The 22,021-nt window shown below is 41.6% G+C and overlaps 1 protein-coding gene across 1 annotated transcript in view; it reads right to left on the bottom strand.

Annotated features, from left to right (window-relative positions):
* The window catches only part of LOC126185033 (28S ribosomal protein S21, mitochondrial), a 57,783-nt gene extending 47,400 nt beyond the window's left edge, over nt 1–10,383 (bottom strand). The window contains exon 1 of the mRNA XM_049927773.1: nt 10,196–10,383. Within this exon, the coding sequence (XP_049783730.1) occupies nt 10,196–10,281 (86 nt within the window). The 5' untranslated portion in view covers nt 10,282–10,383. The remainder of the gene's footprint in view (nt 1–10,195) is intronic.
* Between the last annotated feature and the right edge of the window lie 11,638 nt (nt 10,384–22,021).

Below are 22,021 nucleotides of genomic sequence, written 5' to 3'. Positions count from 1 at the left end.
ACAGATCGTCCAAGTCCTGAAAGGGAACAGCCGTGGAACCCTACCTAACTTCGTCGGAAATTGAAAAGCCAAACACTTGAAACACATCCAGGCCAAAAATATTCGAAGCCGACAGATGGTGGACGACAAAGAGGGTAAGGAGCCAGGGAACACACTTGTACGTTGCCTGGACAACGAACTGCCCATGAAGAAGAATGGAACCGTCTCTGTAGGCGACCAAACGGCGAGAGGGAGGCGACAACGCAGAAGAGCCCAGGCAGGTATATGTCGCCATATTAATCAGGGAGGCGGTGGCCCCAATGTCGACCTGAAAACTGACATCCTCTGTGAAAATGCGGAGCGTGAGGAGAAGCTTCTGCGTTGATGGGTCATCCTGTGGGACAACTGATTGCAGAGCATGGACGGTATCTTGAGGCCCAGGAGGGGCAGGACTGGAGCAAGTCGAGTGACTACGACAAACTGATCGGATGTGGCCCTCCTTGTTACACAGCGTGCATGTTTTCCAGCAGTGGGGACAATCAGCCCATGAATGGGCAGTAAAGCACTGTGGGCAAGATGGAAGTGGGCCGCGCGACCTGCGACGAGGGGCGACAAAAGGCGCCGATGCCATAGAGACGTCGGACAACAAGGAGTTCCGACGGCACTGGCCTCTGTTGGCCGCGCCAAGTCGATGCTGCAAGGGCGGAACCCGCCGTGACACCGTGATCGTGCCATAAGACGCTCGTTAGCCGCTTGAGCAATTTCAAAGGAGTGGGCAATGCGGAGAATCTCTTCTAAGGAAGGGTTGTCGAGTTTCAACGCCGCAGTAAGGACCTCAGGATTGGGAGCCAGCTGAACCACCACACACCGGATCAGGGAGTCCGCATACGAAGCCTTACACTGATAATTGGTGCACATAAATTCGCATCGACGGCCAAGACCCTGCAAGTTCGTGACCCAGGAACAGTATGATTGACCATGCTGTTTATGGTACTGGTGGAACTCCAGCCGAGAGGCGACCACATGGTAGCGTTGGGAATAATAATTTGTCAGCAAAAGGCAGATTTCCTGGTAAGAGAGAGAGCCACAAAGACGAAAACAATGACCACTGCAAGGAGTCGTCCTTGACTTGAAAAGCCGTGAAATGTTGTTTCACCTGATGTAAGTAGGTTTCCCAGTCCTCTTTAGTGTCATTAAAGGGTGGAAACGACGGCGGACGCGGGAAAGCATTGGGCACCCGAGGATTCTGAAGCTGTTGCGGTAACACGTCCCGGGCATCGACTTTGTGCAGTGACTTTTGTAAGATGTCTAACTGGAGTTGCTGGTGCTGCATGAGCTGCTGCTGTTGCTCCAGCAGACAGACCAACTTTGCCTCCATACCAACAACAACCACCATTTACCTCATCGCCAAAATGTTGTAACTGCGACAGGGACGGTCGCGGGGTCGAAATGACGGAAAGCACGGCGTGACCCGCGGAGAGGCCCGCAAACAACACAACGAGAGAGGACGGACACGACCAACGAAGGACAGAAAGAACAACGGAGTCACAAGGAAACCTAACAAACACGTCCACTCATACACACAACAAGAAAGTAAGTACACTGTCTAACGTGAGGCGACATGTCCACATACGTACACGAGATTAGACTGGCTGGCGGAGCTAGAGGCAGGCGCTTAAGTACTCTATCGGGGGCGCCGCTATTGGCCGCTGGAACCACGTGTTCCGTTGTGGTGCCCTCACACTAAAAGCAGGCCGGGAGGCGCGTGCCGCCACAGCTTATGGCACAATGGTGCAGAGACCTCTAGGGATCTTCGACATTGATGACATCTGGCGCGGATTCAAATTCCACGGCGTGCTGTACCAGAATATTAATGAAAGAAACACAATCCAATGAGCAACAAGTCCAAATATATACAACAGGAGCTGTAATGTGCGTTACAAAACATAGATGATACCATGCATTATACCACAAAGAGGAACTGATATACAGCAACCTATGTAGCCAACATATGCAGCACGATACAAAACAACATAAATCACAACCTTCTAGACCAAACAGTTCCCACGATATCTTGTCACAACTGAACAAGGGCTCATGGAACCTGTAGAAACCACTTGTGCAATAAATTATTCCAACATAAATTAAAAATACTTACAGTCATCAAAAATCAATGAAACATATATCAAATTAGAGAGAAACTCCAAACAGCAATTTTCCATAAAAAAATAAAAACTGACATTTTATACTGACACTGTCTTTTGCACTCCTCTTAAGAAAATTTTTACCTGGTTTTTAGAAAGATATATTTTACATTTATTTTTAGTGGATTTGTTTGTTACAATTTTCAGTCTCCCTATAACAAGTTAGTGGTCACTAATGTCTAGATCTGTCATGTTGTTTTTTATTTGGTCAAAATTATCTGTTGCTAAGAGATATAGTAAGTTAGTGCAACTATTGCACTCCACTTGAGCTCCTTAACTAATTGTTAAAAATAATTTTCGGACAAAGCATTTGCTACAATTTCAGGTAATGTTTTATACCTAGCATCAACTTACACCTGTATTTTTATCTACATACTGATGGTAGATTGAAATCACCACCAACTATAATCATCGGAGGGAGGGAGGGAGGGACGGGTGGTGGTAAAAAAACATTATTAATTTACTCTGGTTGTCACATATATACCTCTACCCATACTAACTCACAGCAACTACCTAATTTCACCACAAGGTAAATCACTTTTAACAGCATCAAACATACCATCACAAACTGAATTTAATCTACCCTTTCTGAAAACCATTAGATCCTCGGTAAAAACATCAGCTGAACTTATCTCTGGCTTTATTAAGCTTTCGGTACCTGTGACAATTTCTGCTTCAGTGCTTGGAGCTGTGGTTGTTCCCCAACGAGGTCAGGACAGTTTACAACTATAATTCTAATGCCTCCTAGGTGTAATCCTGCACTGTATGTGAACTGCACCCTTTGAAACTGAACCCCCTTTTGTTCTTGTGCCAGAGCCTCAGACATTAAAATCCGCCCCGAGGTCTTAGCAGCGTTTACGCTGACCCCACGATGCCACCAGCGCACCACACCACAGGCAGCCAAGTACAATAGTTCTAGCCTAGTGACAAGCGGACATTGCATTTGCTCTGTATTCTCCATCACTAGCTGCAAGACTGATGGGGGGGGGGGGTCACATAGGAAGATAGAAGTCACCGCTAATGGTCACACCCACAACAGAGCAGACTATATCCTTCCATGTCTCTGTACACGTCAGTGCACACAGAGACCCGGCAGAAGACCTGGAGAAGATACTAACAAGACATGTCGAACCTTTGAGGACTTTCATCAATGCCTACATCACAATCACCACTTGCCATAAGTGACTGCTTAGAACCAGACAGTATTCAGTGATACAAACCATTGTAATCTAACAGAAGATGTTACATATCTACACTGCCCTTGCCGGCTTGGCTACATGTAAACTTGCAAGTAAATGTGTGTGATTTTTACCCATGCACCTGTATGTCTTTGTGTTTGTAATATAAATATCTACTTCATGCCTTATGCCTACAACTGTAGACGCAACACATCCAGTATACTTCACACAGCTCTTGCAAACTGTCTCACATGGATGTAATAGACCATTGATTTATTAAGTAGATCCAGACACCTCTCCACTCTATGGTGTAAGTTGAGGACTCTACAGCCTATACAATTGCATCCCTTCCTGAGCCTCCAATTCAGACCCTAGACTCTGCTCTGTACCAATGACAAATTATGCTACTGCTGCTCTCTGCCTTCATCTTACAAGCAACAATATTTGTCTTTGCCATTTCAGATAGCCACTGGAAACCAGATAGAATCTCTTCCAACCCAAAGTGACACACGTCATTAGTACCGACAAGAGCCACCACCTGCAGTTCGCTGCACACTGTGACGTGACACACATCATTAGTACCGACAAGAGCCACCATCTGCAGTTGGTTGCCCACTGTGCTCTTCAGGGATTGTGGAAGAATTCACTCCACATCTGGAATGACTCCCCATGTACGCTCACAGAGTTCACAATGGATTACTCTCCCTCCCTGGCCGCCACATCCATAAGGGGCTTCATCACACGCCCAAAATTGGCACTCCCAACTAACAATAATTCCACCCTGTGCGAATTCCCAGATCTTACAGGCTGAGAGGCTCCTCAGCAAAAGGGCAAGTAGCTGTAGCTGGCTCAGGATCATTATCAGCCACAGATAGTGCCTGAAACCTGTTTGTCAGACAAGCTGGGAAGGCCTTTAGCCCTGTCACCCAGAAAGGACCACCTAGCGTAATTATTGTATGAAATGTGTGGAAAAGTTTGTTCATTATCTAATACTGGGTTTCTGAATTTATCTTGCCATTTTAGTTTTTGTGATGAAAAGACCATAGAATATGGCAAAGTGAGTAAAAAATGGCACATATGTGGACATTAGGATTTATCACAGACCAGTCTGTTTGCACAACCTTTATTTGGCATTCACATTCACTGGCTTGTCAACTCTCAACCAAAACATCTTTGCAGCATAAGACCTCTGGCTATGCTACAGATCAGTCACTGCAACACAAAGATTTCAGAGGCATCCAGTATCACACTCTAGCATACTGTTCCTATGTACACTCAATTCTTAGCTATGGGATTCTTTTTTACATTTACATTAGGGCTATATTAACTGTATTCCACAGATCCCATGGAGAGTGGAATACAAGACAAGGATGTACATTTAATTTAAGTGTAATACAGTGAAATGACATTGTTTACTGCATTACAGTGCTACTTCTAATTATACATTAACCTAAAACAATAAATTTACAAGTTTATTTGGAGATACTCTTCAATGGCGTACAGAGTTGCCCAACAAAGTTCTTCAACTCAGTCTTAAGTTCCACTACATTATCCACATGACATTTAATGTACTCTGGTAGGTTGCTGAATACACACGTACCTGGGTATTTGACTACTTTCTATACAAATGTTAACTCTTTTAGGTCTTTGTAGTGGATGCTTTTGGTCCTAGTGTTATATTCATGCTTTTCACTATTTTGTGTGCATGGAGAAATAGTGGTAGTGGGGAAGGACATTAACGAATGTATGTAAAAACTGTGGAGTAGTTTTCAAAATATCCAGGTCTTTTTTAAGAGGTCTCTGTAGGATGTTTCTGAGTTAACAGCAGATATAATTCTTATAACACACCTCTCTGTTCTGAAAATACTATCCTGTAACTTGAATTTTCACAGAAAATGATTACATAACTCATTAGTGAATGGAAATATTCAGAATAAATGTTTCCTCATTTCTAAATTGCCTATAGCAGAAATCATGCAGACTGCAAATATATCTGAATCAAGAAGTTTCATTCACTCTACACAGCCGATTTCCCAATTTAGGTTGTGCCCCATCTGTAGTCCCAAAAACTTAACACTTTCTACTATTTGCATTCCACTGCTTGAGAAACCTATTTTTAAAGCTTGTGAAGTTCTGTGATACATACTGAACTCTATGTACTCAGTGTCGTTAAATTTAATGGCAATCCATTTGCCCTGAACCACCTCTTGCTGTTTTCAAATATCTCATTAGCTGCCCTTTCAGTATGGAGACTGGTACCAATTCTTACTCCTATTGTTTTGTTTTGTTTTAGGTCGCAAAAACAACTAGGTTAATAGGTGCCCATGCCAGAACCATAGAACACTAAGAAAAAAAAAGGGAGTTAAAGTGACTACACGTTAAGCCCTATCGACAGAAGAAAAGACACTAAAAACAGGGACTTGGAGAAAGGTCCATAAAACACGCCATAGAGAAATGGAGGTCCTGAACTAAAGATTAAATGTCCTTCACCATATTGTTACAATGGATAAAAAGTAAAAGTGGTCAACAGCCCACTAGTGATTCGCTAAACTCGCCAATAAGTATTTCGTGATGATAAGCATTTCAGAATTAGAAAGGATTGGCATTGTTTTGTCCTTCCTCTGATGATGAAGACAGTTCATCTAGTTTGCCTGTTCTGAAGAAGTAAGTTAAAAGATATACGGCTTTTAACAAAGACTGGTTAGAAAACATTGATTTTTCCACATGGGTGAGGAAAGAAAACAATTTCACAATAAAGTATGGCATCCCTACCAACGACTATTTTGGACTCATATCTAGGTATTCTATCACAAAACTCCTGTAGCGGATCACAGAAACCATTTACCACATCTTCATCTGATTCTCCTGTTGAAGCCCACACAATTACTAAGGTCACACTGTGATATTTGCCTTTAATAGGCAGAGTAAATATTCTTTAGTTATGTGGAGTGAAAGCAATAACAGATCCATGCATATCTTTGGAGACTATGAAACCAACTCCATACTCCTCTTATCTTTCATCTTTTCCTGGATAAGAGAGGGAGAATTTCTGCTTATGAATCAGTTCTACACTATTTCCTAAAAGTGCAACAATTCCCATTCCATACCTTAGCACCTCTTCGGCAATACTGTTCATAGCTCCTATCTGTAACAGTGTACACATGTCTCATGTTCCAAATTTAGGCAATAGTATGCCCATATTCCTATTCCTTGGTGCAATTTGTCTTTGTATCGGCAGTCGTAATGACAGGTTTTTACAAGGCAGGGGTATAGTTCATGCACCTGGAGGACCAGGCTTTAATTTTGGAGTTAGCCCCTAGAGGGGTTGCCAACGTAGTTTATATCCCCCTCTAACCTATGTGTCGGACACACTTTGTCTGGCTACTGCACTGGGGCCAATCAGGTTTGGGTGACAGCCAACAGCTATGCAACTGCCGGAATAGCCCTCAACTTCTTCAGAGCTCATAAGCCTCTCCGCCCACCACACAAGGTGTCTTTGACAAGGTGATATCCCTTGGAGATTATACAACTAGCTAAATACATTATTAAGTTCAGGTGAACAATATTTCATTCTTTTACGACTGATTTCATCATGACCACCAAAAGATTTATTTTTAAGAGACTTAATAGTACTGAAAGCTTCCTTTGGGTTGTTGGATGTAGTCGAATTTTGTAAAAATTGTTATGGAGGGTTTTTTCTTTAGGAACTTAAGGTCATCCGCTTAAGAAATGTTTCGGTTTAAATTATGTGCTATTGACTGGAAAAAAAATTCGTTACAACTTTCTGTAAATTTAGAGCTATCTATGATCAGATGACTCCATTTCTAAGCCAAGGTTTAGATGCGTTTCATCTGCTTCCACTGATTAATTTCTAAGGAAAACAGTTTTCAAAGCAATTTATGACTACACTGCAGAATGCATTATATATATTTTTTATTTGCACCAGAGGTGTTGTCCACATCTTTCTAGTCTGTATTTGCAAATTCTTCTTGAATTCCTCAATTCCTTTTATTACCCTTGCACTTTTCTAATTATTTTTATTTTTGTCATGCACTCTGATACTGAATTTAAAGTTGACCATTACGGTCTGAGAGGTCATTAATTGTAGGAATTATGACTTTGAAGTCTTGATGCATCTATAAAAATATTGTTGGTATCAGCGCTGTTAGCTCCCATAACTTGTTGTAGACTGTATGAGAGGAACTGGATTATGTGAAATGGCAAATGACCCATGTATAACTGTAGAATAAATATGCAATACAAATTTTAATCAAAATCTCCACTTAATAATGTATATCCAGAAATTTAACAAAGCACCAAGTTGTTTAATAAATAAGTCCAGCTAGAGACCTGTATATTGTGATTATTTTTACTTCCCATGAAAATGTAGCTCTACAGCACAAGTTTCAAAATGCTGATCACTTGAAAATCTGTGGGTATCAATGTTTCTATACTTACATTCCTTCATAATGTAAGTGGAGAGAACAGAAAACAGGGACACAATTTTCAAACTACAGAAAAAAGGCCATATAATAATAATTAAAAGTAGTAGTTGGGTGTAAGAAAATATGTATCCTGACAGTGTCAAGTTGGCTCACCTGCCCATGTGTTATGCATATCACAAAAAACATTAGTAAGTATGCCACAAATAGTTCAGTTGAAGAGGAATATTCTATAAGAGTAGTTGTTGGCTTTGGCCAGTGACGTAGGAAACTTGTGACAAATGTCATAAACAACACAGGGAATACAATGTGATTTCAGTGGCCATTTTCTCAAATGGGCTACGCTACAGATAAGGTGTTTTCTTCAGTTGCACATTTGTTGGCTTTGCCAAGAAAGCTTCTGCTGTGTTTTCCATTTCCTCTGTTTCGGACGCAGTGCGACTCACCTACTCAGAGAACGGATCTGGTGCTAGAGTGGTTCTGAAGGACAGAGTGGAAATGGGCTAAAGTTTACAATGGGCTGCCCTTGCACAGATGTTGACAATGCCTGTGGATGTACGATTAAGAGCGAATGTGTTATTACTTTCGACAATAAAAATCAATCACTTATCTTCTGCCATCCATCTCCCTAGCCCCATGATTTAAACAATTCATATGAAACACTAACTCACAATTCAGCTGTTTCACCCACACAGATTTCCCCAAAGGCCCTTTGTAAAGTTTTACCACAATAGGTTTTTCACATGTTATACTTTTCAGCTGTATTAAATAACGGCTTCATGTGTTTTTATTTTTTCAGAAACATTTTATATCAATGTTTCACATAGTAGTTACATCACTGATTTACCTTTTGTGCAAGTTGCAATCTCAGTGTTGGCCATATAGTTGTGATTTCCCTTCCAATCATATACTGAGTTAGGTAACTATGCCACTATAAATGCAATGGACTTGCATTCAGGAGGAGTGGGGTTTATTCCCTGTCCTGTTATCCTGCCTTAGGTTTTTCCAAGCCCCTAAGGTATGTGCTGGAATAGTTCCACTTATTTCGCCATGGCCGACTTCCTTTCCTACTGTCACTTAATTCTATCCTAGTTTGTTCGTGTTTTGTTTACGTAGGTATTACTTTTTGTAATGTTTGACATGTCCGATACTGTTGTTCTAAATGGGCCAAGAACTAATAAATGATCATTTTTACTTTCACACTGATTGGCTATGCCAAATCACAATCGAACTGTCACCATCTAACCTAACCTAGAACTTGCTAAGCTACTGATCAGTTTGTCACAACAGCAGCTCCCCCCCCCCCACCCACATTCATCAGCTTCGCCAAATAACAACAAAACTGAATACACGCAAAATAGGTAATGTCACAACAGCCATTAACTTTATGTCTGTAGTCTTAATCGATGACATCTAGGCTAATGAATATTCGTCTTAAAAGTTCTACATATGAACGTGCAACAAGCACCAGTGACGGTATGGACTTACAATTACAAAGGTGAATGAAAACTCTAAGGAGCATTTTATATTAAGGGTGGATATAGGGATTAAGTGAAGGTTTCAACACTGATTTGCCAACATACTTTAAATCATTTAATCAAACTTTGAGCCTCTCCACACATCAATAACGCCAGACTACGATATAGTCTTCATGGTACTGCTCTGTGAGTTGGGTATACACATATTTTCACAGATAAAATCTATAAGCCATTGATGTGTCCGATACCATACTAACATATAATGGACATTACCAAAGAGAGATTAAAAGTAACTACATTTGACGGCCAAAGTTATGTATTAGAATACTTTCCTTCCTCAGCCTCCCCCCCCCCCCCTCCCCAACGAACTGATCAGTAGCGCAGCCCAATGTCTACGTTAGGTTGGACGGTGAACATTTGGTTGTGAGTTGGTGTAGCTCTAATGGTTCCAATGGCTCTGAGCACTATGGGACTTCACTCCTGAGGTCATCAGCCACATAGAACTTAGAACAACTTAAACCTAACTAACCTAAGGACATCACACACATCCATGCCCGAGGCAGGTCGAAACTGCGACCGAAGCGGTCGCGCAGTTCCAGACTGAAGCGCCTAGTCTGTGTAGCCAACGAATTTGAAAGCATGGATAGTAGTTGTTGCAAACTGACCAATAGCTACGCCTAATGTTTATTTCCGCGCCGTACTGAAAAATGCAAGGTGTGTTCCTATACGTAACTTTTACCGGTTTGTCTTGCAGTAGCTAAAAAATATTAGTCGGTGAGTCTTTAAGTGGGTCGAGTAATATCAATTCATTTACTGATGTAGGAAATAGACTCTGACAAATACTAATACAGAAATACACGAATAACTGAAATACGATAAAATTACTATAGTAAACGACACAGCGGTTACCGTACCTATTTAACAGCTTACAGGCGTCGTCAACATTGCCGTTCTTCACCATAACAGTTCTTGCTATGAATCTTGCATGATTTGTAGTCATTGTCTGCACAAAGAGGTAGTTTTAATAATATGCTGCAACAACACAACACAATTAAACAACAAACAACTCTACGCAGTAATCGATTAGCTGTAATCGAAGAGGAAAACGACTATCGAAATAGTATAATCGATAGAAATATAGCAAATATTGCAGGTATTACACTATAATATTTCTTTGTCAAAGTTGAAATGTCACATATTTATGTCCGAGAAATTTGATGATGTAATAAGAAACTTTATCAAATCTTCCCTGTCTTCAAATAAATATGATTAAATCTAGGGCCTCGCCATAAAAATCATTCGTCTTCTGTTCACTGCAATGTGAAATATTACTGCCTGGATCGCTGCTATTTGACGTCTCTGTAGTGTGTTCCTTCGACTCTTTTGTTTTTTTTTTTCCATATTCAGCCAGCTTTTCAGGAAGCCGAGTAGAGGACGTGGTCACACTCAAAAATAAAAGATTCTTTCTTAGCTTTCCATTCTACTTAGTCAATTTTTGAACTCTGGATCCCACAAATTAAAAAGCGATTCATCTGTTTCGTACTTTTTCTTCAATTTTTATAGTTGTTGGAACACTAATTCCATTAATTAAATTAGCCCCTATTTAAAAATAAAAATATTTCTTATAACACATACAGTGTATTAAACATTTATTTACCTTCAAATAAATTTATAAATCGCTTCACACGTTTCTGGTATTATTTTGGTTAATGTGCAATGTGATACTCGAGTACTGTGTTATAAACTAGAACAGCTCTCTCCTGTATCAAGAAATCGCAGTGTCACAGTTTACCTGTCTTCTGCACATACAGCATTTCTCAAGAGAGTATTCTGTTTTGTAGTATGAGAAGCCACTGTACTGAGCAAATACTAAAATACACTCTCATCCATTCGTAAGTAATTTATATATTAAGTCTTAATCCACTTGTAGTTCTCGTAACAAATTTTGTTGAATGTTTTCATTGTCTTAACGTAATACCTATGGCTTCTTCCAAGTATGTTTCCTTTTTTCCGCCGCTTCTCTTCTAAATACACACACAATGCAATTAGTGGTACTAGCAACTGCAGCGCATAATGACAAGTTCTTGTCCGCTATCTTGAAATTTGACGAAAAATATGACGACAGTGTAATATCCCTTTTTACCGCCACTTCAAAGATCTTTGTCAAAGAAATATGATAGTGTATACTGGCCTAATGGGGATGAGCAAAGGTTCACGGACATGTCTGTTGCCCGTCCACACGCAACGATCTGTCTCTGCGGTACCTGTGCAAATATCTGTGAATGCGAAACACTGATCTCCTCTCATCTGGTACTTTCCCCTCTTTGGGGAAGTGTGTGGCGGAGTGTGTAGCCTTTTGGATTTTAATCCACGAGTTAAAGCGTGTGTGTGTGTGTGTGTGTTTTCTATGATTTTTGGATGTCTGTGTATATTAATGAATGTTCTGTGTGTGTCTGGTACTTGCCCAGGGTTGGCGAGCTGATTTGATTTTAGGGGAGAAGGAATAGGAATTGGAGACAGAGATTTTACCTTCAACTTAGTCGTCAAAGATCGTCATCGGGCATTTGTGATTATCGCGGGACATGTCGTACCAACCTATCGAGCGGATGAGGTCATTTCCAGATCTGAAAGAGCTATCGTAGAAGGCCCTAGCCAGGTCTTGGAAACGCTGTTTCAGTAAAGGGATTTCACCTGTGGCGTGCAGATCATCAGTGGGTAAACCTAGAGATAGATCCAGTGGGCTCCTGAGGGCACAGTTCTGCAACCTCTGGAGTTTGTCCAGAACCTGCTTCGCCACGTATCCCCAGACAGGGCATGCGTACTCCGTTACTGGGCGTATGAGCGCCTGGTAAACATTTATTCCTACAGAGTAGGGAAGGGTCCTGGTTGTGTTAAGGATTGGGTACAGGATGGACAGTCTGGCACAGACCTTCCTGTAGACCTCGTCTATGTGAGGCTTCTACGTAAGATGAGGGTCTAGGGTTACTCCAAGATACTGGGCGGTTCTGTGTCAGAGGAGTTGGGTTCTGTGTAGGTGAAGGCCAGCGGCTTCCGAGCCTCTGGGTTATCAGCATAACCTGCGTCTTCTCAGAGTTAATGGTGATGTACAAGGGGCACACCCAAGTCTCTGTGTCATCTAAATTCCTTTGTAGCCTACGGATGACCAGGTCCTTCTTCACATTCCGTGGCTTTCGTCGTCTACGTATTCTGTGGTGTGCACCAGGGAGGCCATTGGTGTGTCCAAAGTGAGTTTACCTTCAAATTGCCGTAGTGCTGCTGTATCTCCCTCATTGATCTCGTCATTTGGGGTCTATAGATTGCAGCTGTTGTTAGCGGTTGCAGCTATTGTGAGCGGTCCTGTGGCAGTGGTTACTTCTACTGCCACCACTTCGATTTTATTGGTATCTGCTGCCAGGGGAGTGCCAGTTAAGACCTTCGTTGACACTATTAGGTTTCCCGGTTGCATTGTTGGCCCTAATGCACTGGTGGACATGGAAGTCTGGATGGTAGTGGCAGAAACCTTCTCGTTGGTTCCGCAGCCGGCTTCCAGCTCCTCGCCCACAGTTTACCTAACCCTGGGGGGAGGGGGGGGGGGGGGAGGGAGCAGAGCCTGGCTCTGTGGTAGCTGGGGTGCTCGAAACGGCCGGCAACGCGGCCCACGGCAACAACAGGACAGTCCTCTTGTCAACAGCGGTAGATGGCCGTGATCTCAAGCCACCTTGGCGCTTGACGTCCCGGAAGGCAAGACAGCACAATTCTGCTTTCCGGCGTCTCCAAAGGTTCCACGCCCACAGATGATCTTCCTGACCGCCAAATTGAATTTTAAGGAAAACGCAGTGGGTCGTTCCTGCGCCCTTGGTATGCAAAAGTTTGAAAGCTTTGCCCACCCTTGAGACGTAACCTAAAAGCAGGTCCCTATGGCTCAGTGCAGTACCGTATGTACTCCTCCAGCTCCACACACGATCTACAAAGTCCAGCTGTCACCGAGCGAGTGCTAAAAATGTGGTTTGTTCATACGACACAACTTCAAATCTACCACTCGTCCGCCATCTGTCAGTGTAGAAAAGAAATTGCAGAGGCAAGCAACTACACTCTCCAACCCTAAATGGTAATTCCAGTACAAGATTTGTGCTTCATTTCGCAGTCAGCCGATGGAAACATTCTGATATAAGTTGGTTTAAATACGGATCAAATGTGTAGTGTTCTGGAGTGATTGGGGAAATATTTTTGTCCACAGTCATAACTTAAGGAAACATACACTCCTGGAAATTGAAATAAGAACACCGTGAATTCATTGTCCCAGGAAGGGGAAACTTTACTGACACATTCCTGGGGTCAGATACATCACATGATCACACTGACAGAACCACAGGCACATAGTCACAGGCAACAGAGCATGCACAATGTCAGCACTAGTACAGTGTATATCCACCTTTCGCAGCAATGCAGGCTGCTATTCTCCCATGGAGACGATCGTAGAGATGCTGGATGTAGTCCTGTGGAACGGCTTGCCATGCCATTTCCACCTGGCGCCTCAGTTGGACCAGCGTTCGTGCTGGACGTGCAGACCTCGTGAGACGACGCTTCATCCAGTCCCAAACATGCTCAATGGGGGACAGATCCGGAGATCTTGCTGGCCAGGGTAGTTGACTTACACCTTCTAGAGCACGTTGGGTGGCACGGGATACATGCGGACGTGCATTGTCCTGTTGGAACAGCAAGTTCCCTTGCCGGTCTAGGAATGGTAGAACGATGGGTTCGATGACGGTTTGGATGTACCGTGCACTATTCAGTGTCCCCTCGACGATCACCAGTGGTGTACGGCCAGTGTAGGAGATCGCTCCCCACACCATGATGCCGGGTGTTGGCCCTGTGTGCCTCGGTCGTATGCAGTCCTGATTGTGGCGCTCACCTGCACGGCGCCAAACACGCATACGACCATCATTGGCACCAAGGCAGAAGCGACTCTCATCGCTGAAGACGACACGTCTCCATTCGTCCCTCCATTCACGCCTGTCGCGACACCACTGGAGGCGGGCTGCACGATGTTGGGGCGTGAGCGGAAGACGGCCTAACTGTGTGCGGGACCGTAGCCCAGCTTCATGGAGACGGTTGCGAATGGTCCTCGCCGATACCCCAGGAGCAACAGTGTCCCTAATTTGCTGGGAAGTGGCGGTGCGGTCCCCTACGGCACTGCGTAGGATCCTACGGTCTTGGCGTGCATCCGTGCGTCGCTGCGGTCCGGTCCCAGGTCGACGGGCACGTGCACCTTCCGCCGACCACTGGCGACAACATCGATGTACTGTGGAGACCTCACGCCCCACGTGTTGATCAATTCGGCGGTATGTCCACCCGGCCTCCTGCATGCCCACTATACGCCCTCGCTCAAAGTCCGTCAACTGCACATACGGTTCACGTCCACGCTGTCGCGGCATGCTACCAGTGTTAAAGACTGCGATGGAGCTCCGTATGCCACGGCAAACTGGCTGACACTGACGGCGGCGGTGCACAAATGCTGCGCAGCTAGCGCCATTCGACGGCCAACACCGCGGTTCCTGGTGTGTCCGCTGTGCCGTGCGTGTGATCATTGCTTGTACAGCCCTCTCGCAGTGTCCGGAGCAAGTATGGTGGGTCTGACACACCGGTGTCAATGTGTTCTTTTTTCCATTTCCAGGAGTGTATAAGCATTTGCCATGACAACAGCAAGGCAAAGAAAAACAATGTGAGATTTGTGATGGCTCTTATAACATATGAAAACACACAGGTGTACGAAAGGAGAGGTAGGAGAAGTATTGAATAGAATACGATGTACTGTAATGTTAGGCTTGTACCAATGACGGTAATGAATTAGTTTCTTTTAAGAACATGCTTACCGTGTGTCCAATTCCTTTCTTAATAATGTATTAGTTCCTTTGCTTTATGAAATTGCTTACCACATATCCTGTTTCGTTTTTATCTTGTTGTGCACAGAATGTGAAGCTTACACATGCTTGAAATGACAGAAATTAAGATCCCATTTGGAAAATTTACATGGAAAAGATATGGTGATAAAATTGGAGTTTGTCTAGGCCTGTGGCATTTAAGGAAACATACATACAAAGTGTTTTGTTGTATTCATAATGGTTTTTACTGTTGGGGTAGGAAACTTTGACATCGAGCTATCCCATAATGTTTTACTTAGATAGCATTCAGACCCGTAAACAAAGTGCCACATTTCAACCTAACTTAGATTACAGGGTACACTACAGATAATTTGTCACCTCAGCCAGATATTTTGTGGGATGGTGGTGGGCACAATCACACACTAACCATATTCTGTAGAATAAAAGAAAGACAAGAACAATATTTGTAGATACCAGTAATTAACTTTTTGTTAATGCATGTAGCTTATTTCATTGCTTACGTTCTTCAGTGTTGTAACTTTTTTTTCCTCCTTTTGTGACATTGACAGCGCAAACTCCCCCCTTCCACCTGCCCTCCCAAAAAAGAGAAAAAGATCTTGATTCAGAATTAATTGTTAAGTTGAAGAATCAAACTCATGTTCTCATTATGCTGTAAAGCTTTTTTCCAGTTATGAAATACGATTACATTGATTTTATTTCAGGATTAAATGCGTTTTCTTAAGGAAGGCAATTTTACAGAATTGTTGAGCGACCATTAATTTATCGCAATTGGTATTTGTATATTTAGAGTTTCAAGTAGAACTCTGCACATTACAAAAGGTAAGACATGTCTCTATGATGGCTATGGATGGCAATGCATGCTGTGCAATGTTCTCCCATGATTCTCGCAAATTTGGTGCATAATTCTTGCGGCAGGGCTTTCCATTCAGCAGCGCAGTTGACAATTGTAGGACGGTTGTTGGTGCATGTGGATGTACTGCAGTATGTCTCCACAACTCACCCACCCGTTCTAGATCGGAATTAATTCAAGGGAATGGGCAGGCCAGCCAATTCACCAAATATCTTCTTATTCCTAGAGCTCTTGCACCTATACTTTTCGGTGCAGCCATGCACTGTCATCCATAAAAATTGAGTCATAGCTGACTGCACTCCTGAAAAGCCAAACCTCTGAAAGTAGTAATGTCACAATAAGTTGACCTGTAAGTGTACTGTTCAAAGATTTGGAGGCAGTACGCCCATGCAACATTATGGCTCTCCACACCAAACACCTAGACTACCAAAATGATCATTTTCGACAGTGTTCTGTGGTGCATTTCGTGTGGCGTTATGGTGGGATCACTAATGCACCCCTAAAACATTTCCTGACATTGTCATTTTGGTGGTCTAGTTGTTATGACGTAATGAGACACAGTATTGCAAGGGCATACTGACTTCAAATCTTTAAACACAGTACACTCATCAATCAATATTACTATGACACTGTACTCCTTCCCAATGTTTCGCATTCGGGCATGACTCCATTTTTATGGGTGACAGTGCAGGTAGAGGATCTCTTGGAAGGTATGGATATTTTGTGACTGGACTTGCCTGCCCATTCCCCTGACTTAGATCCCATTGAGCATGTTGGGGAGACACAGTGCAGCATTGCCACATGCACCAACGACCATCCAGCGGTTGTCAGCCACACTGGTGGAGGAATGGAACACCCTGTCACAAGAACTCCTTACGAACCTTGCAACCAACGTCTGAGCATGTTGCAGAGTTTGCATTGCCATCCTTGATGATCACACATCCTGTCACGAACCATGTCATGCCTTTTGTAATGTCCAGAGGAATATCATAAATCATAGTGGCATTTCTGTTTGTCATAGTGCATTACTTTCAGTTAGTTTTGTACTATATTCAAGTAGTTATTTCTATGTATAGTTTCATCGAGTTATGTTACTTGGCAGTGACATGTTGAAGTTACTTTTGTCCTCATATTTTTCAAGCCAGAGTAATATGAATGTATGGGTCTGTGAATGCTTCTGGGACCCTGTCGTTGTTTACTGTGGCATGAAACTAATATGTTTAGGTACAATCTGTTGCATGTAGATGATCACCATAATCAAATCCTGAAGACTACAGAGAACCGTGTTCCTATTACCATTTCCATGCTGTCAGCGACTTGTTGCTCTTACTGACTCACTGCTGTTATCAACCTGCTGTAGTTGTCAACCCCAAGACATTATATTGCATTATAAATCGAGTGCAAGTAGAGATTCCAGATGTCGTCCTGTTATCGGTTTTTTAGTGGTTACATTTTCCTGACAACCTGTCGGCAAATGCCAAGGCAAAGCTGTGCTAAAGTTTGTCTCTCTCACTTCGACAGAAGCCATCTCAAAAGAAATTTCTGGCATTCTCCAAGGAAAACAACTTGTATCAAAATTTGTATTAATTCAAAGTATGCATATACTTATTATATATTGTACAACCCACTGCTCAGATGCTATTTGATACACACTTATGAAGTCACTCCATTATGAACACTTAATTAATGCTATGAAATATTTATTTCTTAAAAAAAACTGGAGATTGTTTTATGTTGGAATTGCTCCCTGAATCCAATTATGAGTGATTATGCTAGTTGGAAACACCATTAATGTTAGAAGTATATTTTATGTTATTTAATCACTAGAAGCAAGACAGTGTCTCATGTAGAAATAAAATAATAATTGTAGTCATGAAAAACTGAAATGAAAAATATAAATGTTGATACTTTTATACATCCCAAGTTTCATCAGCCTTTTTGTTAAAATTATGTATTGTAATGTAATTGTATGTACAATTATTGGTACAATAATTGTGATGTCTTTAAAGTGTGTGAAAACCAATTTTTATTGTTTGATAAAATAGTTTTCAAGCTGTTGGTTAACTGTTCTGTTTATGCTAGATAAACATTATGCACCTCCTTACTTCATTCAGATATAGAAGAATAATCCATCCTACAGGTAAAACTCAAAGGTGGTGCCTTTGCGATACTTGATTTGAGTGTTGTAGCAAAAACAGGGAATAATGTTCCACTGACAATGTGTATCCAATGAAAACATTTTGCAACAAAGTATGATGCATTTGTAATAGTGTATGATGCTTATCAGTCTTCATATGCTTTCAGTATATTGAAATACAAACCTAATAATGCCATTAAGCGCTAATAAAGCATTAGTGACACATTATGATTGTATTACTTTTCAATATAGAACAAATTTGTGAAAGATGGACACATACACTTAAAAAGCCCAACTACTGTTCTTACTGGTATTGAGTACACGATACACATTACATATTCTGATGGTGAAAAGTTAGAGGTGAGTTCAGGAAAAATGCATGTGAGGAAGTGGACTTATATTTACTCACCAGTTGAAAGCAGTACAATATTTGAATTCATTCTCTCTCTCTCTCATGGTGTTTGGATATGTGAAAGGCTAAAAAGATGAAAAATGCACAACAGACACTTTTCGTGGCAGGAAAGAGAGAAAATCTTAAGCAACACCATGTAAGCACCTAGCTGTAATGTGCACCATTAAATTTAGTTTTATGCCTACAGTGCATGTGGTGGTACCAAGTAATACACTGAAGAAGCAAAGAAACTGGTAAATCTGCTTAACATCATGTAGGGCCCCCACGAGCACACAGAAGAGCCACAACATGTCGTGGTATGAACTCAACTAATGTCTGAATTAGTGCTGGAGGGAACTGACACTATGAATCCTGCAGGACTGTCCATAAATCCGTAAGAGTACAAGGGTTTTGAGATCTCTTCTGAACATCACGTCGCAAGACATCCCAGATATGCTCAATAATGTTCACATCTGTGGAGTTTGGTGGCCAGCGGAAGTGTTTAAACTCAGAAGAGTATTCCTGGAGCAAATCTGTAGCCATTCTGGACATGTGGAGTGTCGCATCGTCCTGCTGGAATTCGCCATGTCCGTCGGAATTCACAATGAACATGAATGGAAGCAGCTGATCAGACAGGATGCTTACATACATGTCACTTGTCAGAGTTGTATCAGGGGTCCCATATCACTCCAACTAAACACACCCCACATTATTACAGAACCCACCAACTTGAACAGTCCCATGCTGACACGCAGGTCCATGTATTCATGAGCTTGTCTCTATACCTGTACACATCCATCTGCTCGATACAATTTGAAACAAGACTCGTCTGACCAGGCAACATGTTTTCAGTCACCAACAGTCCAACATCTGTACTGATAGGCCCAGGTGTTTCGTAAAGCTTTGTGTCAGACAGTCATCAAGGGTATATGAATGGGTCTTCGGCACTGAAAGCCCGTATCGATCCCCACTTCATCACTACCTCAGAGATGCTGTGTCCCATGGCTCGTGTGCCGACTATAACACCACGTTCAAACTCACTTAAATCTTGATAATCTGCCATTGTAGCAGTAGCAACCGATCTATCAACTGCGCCAGACGCATGTTGTCTTATATAGGCGCTGCCGACCACAGTGCTGTATTCTACCTGTTTATGTATCTCTTTATGCCTGAACCAGTTTGTTTGGCACTCCAGTGTATATCGACATGCCAATGATCAGTCTCCACATAGAGCAAATCACCTTCCTGACTGAAAGCAACATCTTGGTTTTATGACAAATGTGGTATAAATAATTTCTTTAGTGGGGTACATCAAAACTGAATGTGTCCCTTTGTTGACCTATCGCAATTCTGTAGAATGTTTACGTTTTTTGCTAATGTCCAAATTTTTTCAGTTTTGGGAATTTGTTTTCAACACATGTTGTCATGCTTATTAGTTCAGGTATTGAATTTCGTCATGGACTTACGTGGAAGAATGTATCATATCTTTGTTTCATAAAAATATTGAAATTTATGATGAAAAGTGAATTGATCAGTTTTCAAATTTAAAAAAGAAATCATGGGCACTTATGATATGAAATCTGGACCAAGCCAGAAGAAATATTACAAGTACGCTGAGTCATCTAGTAGTGAAGAACAGTTTAGTGAATTAATTAAAATGGCGAATTTTTTCTTTCAAGTGCCATATCATGCACAGAATGCCCTAAAGAGCTCAAAATACTGACTGCTGCATCATTGATTATACTCAGCTGCTTGGTGCATATCAGGGAAAGCCAGGACAGCCATAAACTATGAGAGTCTATACCTACCCATGGGACACATCAAAGGCAGATGGATATCCCAGTTACTGCACTTAAAGAAAACCAAAATATTTACATGTACCGAGCAATAAAATTATTTAATATGTTACCACCCACATCACACAGTTTGTCATTGAATGTCTTTAGCAATATTACAAAAAGGTAGCTTGAACAAAAGGCCTTCTATATGATAGAAGAATTTAAAATATTTAATAAAAATTATCCAGTATACTAAAGCTGCTGTATGATATATTCACTATATTACTTGAACGATTCTGAAAATATTACTGTATCATACTATTGCAATTGATTTTCATGTTGCATATTTCCTAATTTCAGCTTAATCAAGTGACAAGAGGTGTCCACCACTGTAAGGTGTAAAATATTGCCTCCAAACAACACCCTCTGTAGTGATTTTTTCGTGTATTGTGTGTGTGTGTGTGTGTGTGTGTGTGTGTGTGTGTGTGTGTGTGTGTGTGTGTGTGTGTGTGTACACTAGTGCTGTTAATAATATATTGTAAGATCACATAAGGCTGCACACAACATACTCCTTACAAGTTCTTACCACGGGTGAGTATTATTATTTTTTACATTGTCTGCCTGTTTGGCTGAGTGATAACATGTTTGCCTATCATGCAGTGGGCCCAGGTTCGATTCTCCACTGTGTTGGAGATTTTATCCACTCGTGGACTGGGTATTTTGTTGTCTTTCATCATCATATCATCATCACCGACACGCAAGTCGCCCAATCTGGCGCCACTTGAAATAAGACTTGCAACCCGGCAGCCGAACAACAATGCCACATGACCTTTTTTTCATTTTTGATATTATTAAGGCTTTCTATATTGAAGTTCCCAATAAATAAATCACTTTGGAATGTCTTTCCACTTGAATAATAATTTATACTTTCGTGGATTCGCGTGGAGAAAAACCTTTTGCATGGTACACTTACTATTAATTCAAAGCTGATAAGTTTCTTAACTGTGAAAATATCACCACTTGAACAAAAGATAGCCATGAAGCTGCAACCACAAGAATGTTTTAATATCGATACGACTCTTTGCAAAATGAATGAAATTAACTAAACTTCAGTATGTTTACGCAAGAAATAATTGTAAATCATTTCTATTTTGCCTTAGGACACTTAATATTGGAGTAATTTGTACAAGAATCTGCCATCCTGCAAATGGTGGCCAACAATACAAATTACAACTCGCGCTGTACCCCACATTATTAATCTCTGAAAAAAGAAATGTACAGCTATATTTTGACACATGTAGGGATGCTACCCATACTGAAATAAGCGATTTGGCTATAAATACCAGAAATACGTTACAAGATAAATACTTCTTCACCCACGTCCTTCTCAAATGAAGATTCTAACCAAAGCAAAATAATTCTGAATATCTATTTCTATTGTTTCATTGTTCTCAAGATATAAATTATCCTGCGATGTCGATACTGCTTTTCAAAAACATCACAGTGAGATAATTGATATTTTTGCGTACTCTTTTGTCACAGATTTAAAGTTCGTTTAAACATGACATGTCAACCATAAATAAATATTTCTTGTTACCAGAGTACCAGTGCAGCTCGTCCTCACCGACAATTTTGTACTACCATGATTTGGCCTTCATAGTGTCATCTCATGCAGTACAAA

Source organism: Schistocerca cancellata, chromosome 4 (genome assembly GCF_023864275.1).
Source record: "Schistocerca cancellata isolate TAMUIC-IGC-003103 chromosome 4, iqSchCanc2.1, whole genome shotgun sequence".
Lineage (NCBI taxonomy): Eukaryota > Metazoa > Arthropoda > Insecta > Orthoptera > Acrididae > Schistocerca > Schistocerca cancellata.
This window is presented reverse-complemented; position numbering and strand designations above follow the sequence as displayed.